General features: G+C 43.3%; 1 protein-coding gene across 6 annotated transcripts in view; it reads left to right on the forward strand.

Moving 5' to 3' along the window:
- The window catches only part of LOC116842193 (tetraspanin-5), a 236,504-nt gene that overhangs the window by 184,565 nt on the left and 44,244 nt on the right, over positions 1–7,695 (forward strand). For all 6 annotated transcript variants that reach the window (XM_032811006.1, XM_032811009.1, XM_032811008.1 and 3 more), the window contains exon 3: positions 7,483–7,556. In XM_032811006.1, coding sequence (XP_032666897.1) covers positions 7,483–7,556 — 74 coding nt within the window. The remainder of the gene's footprint in view (positions 1–7,482; positions 7,557–7,695) is intronic.

Consider the following 7,695-nt stretch of genomic DNA (forward strand, 5'->3'; position numbering starts at 1 on the left):
AGCCTTTTCTAATGGCGGACGTTCATCTCGCGTAATTTCGAATGGTCTCTGGCATAATTTATGCGCTTGTTTAAATATTGTACACATTGTTAATTAAGTAAATATCCGCGCGTGCGTGTTGTCGAAATACCTGTCGCAATAAATCCATCAATCATACGCGATACATATGCGCATAGTATGTATAACAAATTATATTTGTCGATTAATTTCACGTCAATGTCGCTCGAATAAAATTGTCGCCCGACATTTAGTCGCCCAAAACGTTTAAAGCTGCACAACTCTCGGAAAGGTAATCAATCCAAAGAGAGATGCAGGGTGGTCTGTCCATATTGTACGTGAAAAAATCAATCTGCGATACGTTTGTTGAGCAGACGTTCGTGTGGGTGAAAGGAAATGCGGGCGTGTCTCGGCGCACGAGCTCCTGGTGAAGCTTCACGTCGAGATTTTTCGGCGAAAACCCATTAAAATCACCACGAATATCAGCGATCCACTCCGCCGTGATATTCGTGCGTCGCCAGGCGAGATCAAACGGACGCGCTCCTCTCTTTCGATGCAATTTTATTACCATATGACATAAAGCAACGTCGCGATATTGCGGGGACGGGCAAAGCCCTTTCGGCTACCGATGGCTTACACCTGCGCGACCATTGCCCTCCCCCTTTATGAAACATTGATTGTGCGCCAAATATTAACGCGCGAGATTGTTTTTTAGCTGCGAGCGCGGGAAAGAAATATACCTCTGCGAGCACAAGGACAAGCATCTATTGCGGGAATGTTCCATATGAAAAAAAAAGAGAGAAAAGATATCGCCACGCTTTTCTCGAATGTGCTTCTCACGTTTCGACACTGCAACCGTGCGTCGTTTATTCTTTCCCGACAGGTCCCTTGCGTTCGAAGCACTTCTCATCATTGCCGTTTTCCCCCAGTCCGCGGTAAGGCTTAGGAGAAAGTTCCGAAACTCCGGACTAATTATTCAGTTACTTGAAAGCTTCGTTCGACGCTGCCCCGCTTTAGCCCCGGATTAAAAGTTGCCGCCCATTTGCGAGTCTCGTCCTAAAATCTTATAACTTTTAACGATAGATAAAATTCATTAAGTCCGATAGTCGAGAGCTCGACTTATAATCACCTCTCCACGGCGCGGCTGTTAATTTTTCACGCACCGAATGATTAACGTCACTTCTGCGTGCGATGAAATCATCTTCGGGTTACTTAGAGCACCGTCAGTGGACTCGCGAGAGGACTCGGCATACATAAAACTATTAACTATCCGATTGAGGCTTGAAAATCGCGCGCGAAGCTTAAAGTTTATCTGAGAATCGCGTTACATGGGAAAATTTTATAATTCTTCTTTATTTTAATATTTTATTCATAGATTACTTTAATTACAATTAATAAATCTATAAACAGAGTTAATAAATTCTTTTCAGATCCACCATGTTTCACAGAGAAAGATCAATTTGCTGCTAAAAAGAGCGATTAGTCAGTTTACTTTCCTTTTTTAAATAATGATTATCTTCAACAAAGAATATTTTTCTGTACTAATCTTGAGTCAAATCGAGAAATTATTTGTACAAATAATTTTTTCTCAACATTTTACATGTTTTGTTTAAACATTTTATTATTTATACAAATGATTTTACAGATTTGACTTCATATTCATAATCAGCAAACCAAAAACGCCTATGAAATATTATGGTTGGAATCTCGGCTAAAGAAATTTAGAATGGTTCGTGTCTCAGCTGTCCCAATTTTGTTAAAATTATTTAATTATACCTTATGTTCAATTTTATTTCTCATGCATTTTTGTTGTACTTGTTGATGACAGGAGTGAGAACATTTAAAAGTTATAAACTGCCCGTCAAACTCAAAGTGCGCCAAAATAAAAAAATATGACCTAAATATTTTTTGTACTTCTACATTTGTACCAAATTAGGAAGAAATCGGAGTGTAACTTTTGGGTAGGTTTACTTGTAAGTGGTAGGAAGATGACAAAAGGACAGCCATCGATCGCCACGGGCAACAATCCCGAACACCGTGCTTGGCCGCCGGAGGCGTAAGAAGAATAGTCAGGAAAGACCGCCAGAAGAACGATCGCGGTAGCAGTCGTTGCTAATCTTTCTGTGGAATTATACATAGAGAATCGCACACAATCGCGGGCAGTGGTCGCACAGAGCCGCTCACAGTCATAGTCGGCCAGTACTGATGCATCTTGAGGAGGAGTCGAGCAGCCGTCGACGCACGCCCGGCGAGACCGTCCCCGCGTGAACCATCCCGAGGGGACACCGACCAAGGGTCACAGGGAAGCCACCGAGGGGACACCGACACGTCAACCCGAACCCGTAGATGGTCAGACAAGGCGATCGAGATTCATGGCGCAGCGGCAGGAACCTGGACGCCGTAACGCTCTTTAAACGAGCGGATAGGGCAATTGAAGGTTTCGTTGGATTAAGAACACTGATCGGAAGAGAGGCGTCAAAAATTTTACGGACCAGATTGGATGGTAGATTGGGACTCCAATTCCTGAGTCCGTTTAGCAAACGAAGCGGTAGAAGCTATAAACCAATTGGGGGAAATTGAATTAAAGGACTGCGAGCGTTGCGTTGCCGTGTATTAATGAACTTTCTGAATAGCTTCGGCATCGTAATCGATTTTAGCAGACGGTTATGTTGGTTTGGCGATAGGGCGACGGAGAAACATGCGTCCGCGGACTCAGAACCTTTACGAGAAACGTAATATCATCCGCGAATGAGAAAACCGGATTAACAAAACCAGCGAAGCATGTAATTGACGTCGCGCTGATTCGGCAACGATGTTATCGCCAAAATCCAGACGACAATATACAAGGAAGTCAATCGTATGTTTCAAGGAATAATCGAGCCTTCATATAATAGGCGAATCCGATAGTACGAAAATCGAGTGGCAGATATCAGTTTTGCTTCGATTGCAGGAAAGTTAACGTCGTTTCGCGGAAGAATGCGTATCCGCTTGCGAACATAGCAGGCATCCTCAATAAATTGCGAGCCGCCCGATATATTTCAACTATCGATCTTAGTCAAGCCTACCACCAGATAGCACTCGCGGAAAATAATAAAGAAATTTTTTAGTCCCCGAGATGGGACATTCCGGATGCCGTTCCACACAACGGTTGTCAGATAGATTAATTAAAACCGTTTGTCGTCTCGATGACATTGTCGTGGCGACGCCGACGTTCAAAGCCCATTGGAGTGGCTCGGAAGACTGTTGTGAAAGATCACGGGGAAAGACTACTCCGAGTAGACCCAGGAACTACCAGCAGGATGCGTCTACGCCGTGACCGTTCTCGAACCTCGGGTCGAGGACATCGAGCCATAAGAAAGGAGAAATGGCGCCGAGAGTAGTAAGATCGCCAGGCGGTCGAGGCCGCCCAACGAAGGGTGAAACAATTGGATAAGGAGCGACAGCGACATTAGCGATAATCCACACCGAGTGGAAATAGGAGAAATGCTGGAACTGCCGCCAAAGCAGATACCGGTGTTCCAGCTGTCCCGTTATTCGCAGCACGTTCTATTACCACTGCGGAAACTTTAGGGGTTCGATAGAGCGGTGCTCTCGCTGCCGCGAGAGCAGCTACCGCTCAGTAGCCGCGGCAAACCGTAAAAGGATCGTAAATAGGGGAGGTCAGGATCTCTCCTACACAACATAGCCCAATGAAGTGGCAACAAAATTACTAGAAACCTATAACATACTAAACTTATATTTATATATTTTTTTTTCTTTAATCGTTTAGTGAAGGAATCCCCTCTTTGTCCGAGCATTAGGATAAAAACGATCGCAGGAAAGCGTTAGGTTAGGAGAGATAGATTTCAACCGTTAGAGTAATATTGTTAGAATAAGCCTCAGTGGCAAAATAACAATCCTCAGGATAAGAGCATCTTCGAGCAAGAAGCGAAGAACTTTATAGTAAGAACCTTAGAGTTAGAAGTTAGATTAAACCAATCAGCTCCTGCGTTAGTAAGCATTAGCATAAGAAATGCTAGTAGATACGTAGTAAGAAACGTTAAATTAAGATAGGCATTAAAATAAGAAACTTAGGGTAAGCAACGTTAGATTAAAAGCGTTAGATTGTGAGAGACAAATTCCAAGTATGGGGGTTAAGGTTTAAAGCATAATAAGTACCGGGCAATAACGCATACATAGCGACAGATAGCAAAAGAATAGGGAGCATGCGATTACTACTAAAATCGAGGTGGCTACGCTACGCGGCCGAGAGGGCACAGTATGACTCGTGGTGACAGCCATCTCGATCGTCACGAACGGGCAACGATCCCGAACGCCGCACTTGACCGTCGGAAGCGTAAGAAGAGCCATCAGGAGGGACAGCCAGAAGAAGAAGGATCACAGTTAGCAGTCATCGTTAATCCTCCTGCGAAATTACATACAGAGAGTCGCACACAGTCGCGAGCAGTAGTCGCCCAGGGATGCTGTAGAATCTTTCGAGGAGGACCGGAGCGCAGCCGTCGACGCACGCCCGGCGAGACCGTCCGCGTGAACCATCCCAAGGGAACACCGACCAAGGATCGCAGGAAAACCGCCGGAGGACACCGACACGCCAACCCGAACCCGCAGATGACCAGACGAGGCGGTCGAGACTCATGGCACAGGAACCTGGACTGCACTCTTTAGACAGTCGGTCCCAGAAGAGCAGATTCCGCCTGCGAGGAAGGAGTAAGCCCGACTGCGCGACGCCGCATAAAGCGAACTGACATACCGTATCACTGATCAGCGATAACGAGCGTATGCGAGCACGGAAATTGTATCGAGAATGTGGTTGCGGCAGAAGCATTGTAGACAAGACGAAACGAAGTCGGACGCGAACCGATGTGTATCATTTATCAGTTGGACTATTAAACTGTGTGCGTAACTATAGAAAACTATAATGAGTGTATTATTTCCAAGCGTCTGAGACGCGACCTCTTCTTGTGATATCGAGTGAGGCCAAGTTCTATATAATATACTAATAGTAACTGAGAAATGATACGTATCGGTTCACGTCCGACTTCGTTTCGTCTTGTCTACAATGCCTCTGCCGTCCACGTTCTCGGTACAATTTCACAAGTAATTTACGCCAAAAAATCTTATGGAAATGATAGCTCTAGTAACCCAAACTTTCAAAATACATGTTTATTTTATCAGAAAAATGAATACTTACAAAAAATCTTTTTTAGAATTTGACTTATGACCAACGAAACTCGTACTCGTGGTCATTTGCCGCCAACTTGAAAGCTCAGCAAATAAGTAGGAACTAACCGAGCGCTTTTGCCCTCCTCACTATAAACTTTTTACTCACCGGGGATCCACCGGTCGGAGTGCGCAGGCTTCTGGGAAATCTCGCGTAGTTGAAATCGCTCGGCCACATTTGACCCATGAGTACGGTTTCAGGATCGACTATACTCATCACGAATTTCAGAAAAACTCATCATCATGTACTCGGTGGACGAATCTTATTTTTATGCAAGAATATTATAAAGCTTCATTGAAGAAAAAGTTGGTTCCACTCTATCTAATAAATCAACTAAATTTTTATTTTAATTACATATTCTCGATTAAAATGCTAAACTTATTAGGATTCAATGTATTCTGAATAAATTTGATGTTTATGACCAATTCACGGTAGATTTGCAGCTACATAAACTTATAAAATAAAATACTTGAAACAAGTAACATTTACTTAATTGCAGTATCTATATTTTTATATACTGCAGGAATGTATAGATTGCTAATAAGGTCTATTTTGCTAAAGAATATTATGAAAAGTAGGGTCAAGCGCCGCTTGACAGACGATCCGCTTGATTTTGGAGCATTCGATAATAATAATTTTTTGCATACGATTAAAACACATGTCGAGTCGACTCCAAAAAAATATATAACTCTAATCTAACCCTCTTACCGTTCTGTGTTGATGGTTTCCGCGATTCCGACCTATTATGTGTGCTGTCTGACAAACAATTATCGCCAAACACCGCGAAATTAATTAAAATATTAATAACAATCAATATTAAGTATAGCAATCTTTGGTAATCTTCTGAAATATATATAAAAATCATATATAAAATTAGAGTTGTATATTTTTTTAGAATCGACTCGACATGAGTTTTAATTTGACATGAGTATGCAAAAAAATTGTCATTATCAAGGGCCCAAAATCAGACAAAACTTGGTCGCCTTCTTTGGCTAGAAACAAAGCAAATTCGGCTAAAAACATGGCTAATTTTTTAACAACACAATTCAATTTCTAAGATATAAATAGGATTGAAGAGGTGTATAAAACAAAAGGATAGTCAATTATTGCAGAATGTAATATTTTTTACTATGAAATTCTCTTTGTTCACAAATATATTCCCGTAATATACATACGGATCTATTTGTCACGATTCTATCAGCACTTTTACTCAACCAGACTTTGCGGTGCTGTTTAAAAATGAATTCGCTTGGAAATGGCATTGTTCGTGAAAAGCTAAAACAGCCGCTCCAATACGCACTGATTAGTTGACGATGCCGGCGCGAATTTGGAGCACTTACGCTCGCGAACTTTCTGCTCACAAACACGTGGAATTGATCCGACACTCATTACGCGTCCGCGAGTAACAGATAATTTCATAAATATTCCGCATTGCCGCGCCGCAACGCAGCGCTGTTGATGACGCGCTCTCGCGAAATTCAGATGGATCGTGGAGGAATTTTAATATAATTACTTGCGCAACTACGAACGTTCGTATATGTAGCGTGTACGCAACGCACGTTCGTAAATCAGAGTTGTTACACAGACATAATTTCAGAACTCGCCGAATTCCCCGCGCTGACTAATAAACTCCCCTTTTCCTGCCCGAGCGAATCAAGAGTGAAACCACAAATTCGTAAGAAGAAAATACCGTGACATAAAAATATGAGAAAGGAGAAAAAGATGTAAATATTGAGAAACGCATGTGGAACAGAAATGAGAGAAAAACTGGCAATTCCCCGATTGTAATAAACTTCTCTTTCTCTTCACACGAATCAAGAAAGGAAAAGCGGCTAAATACGCTACGACAACGTGAGAGAGGTAGAGAGAGAATTCGAACTTCGTTATACAGCTCCTGTGTCGCGCTCTTCACGCGTGTATAAACGTATCTATAAACGCTGATTCGCGCGTCAACGAATACCGAGTCGAATAAACGAGTCTTTCCTCTCTCCTCCCTACTTCTCTCCTTTTCCGCGCGACTTCTTCCGGGTCGTTGCTTCCAATCTTCCCGGGCTATCCCCGCACGCTTTTCCGTTACTCGCAGCGAGCCTGCAAATGTTTCTGGAAATTCGCGCGAGGAATGAATTCACGCCCGGAGGACGCGCGGTGCACCGCCGCTCATAACTCACGATTATACGATACATTGATGAATGCGCTCGCGTTCTTCGCGTCGCGGACACGGCGCGATGACGAAGCACCCGATACTATTATTTATTCTGTTGCAGGTGCGGTGACATTTATCATCGGTTTTACGGGTTGCGTCGGCGCGCTGCGGGAGAACACGTGCCTCCTCGCCGCGGTAAGCAAGTTCAATTAAGCTCCCTCAGGGATTATTTTAATTGCTCAATCTCTCTCTCTCTCTCCCTCTCCCTCTCTCTCTCCTCGTCCCTTCCCCTCTCTCTCTCTCTCTCTCTCTCTCTCTCTCTCTCTCTCTCTCT

The sequence above is a fragment of the Odontomachus brunneus genome, unplaced genomic scaffold (assembly GCF_010583005.1).
Source record: "Odontomachus brunneus isolate Ranch 3 - 2012 unplaced genomic scaffold, Obru_v1 Obru_scaffold_022, whole genome shotgun sequence".
NCBI lineage: Eukaryota > Metazoa > Arthropoda > Insecta > Hymenoptera > Formicidae > Odontomachus > Odontomachus brunneus.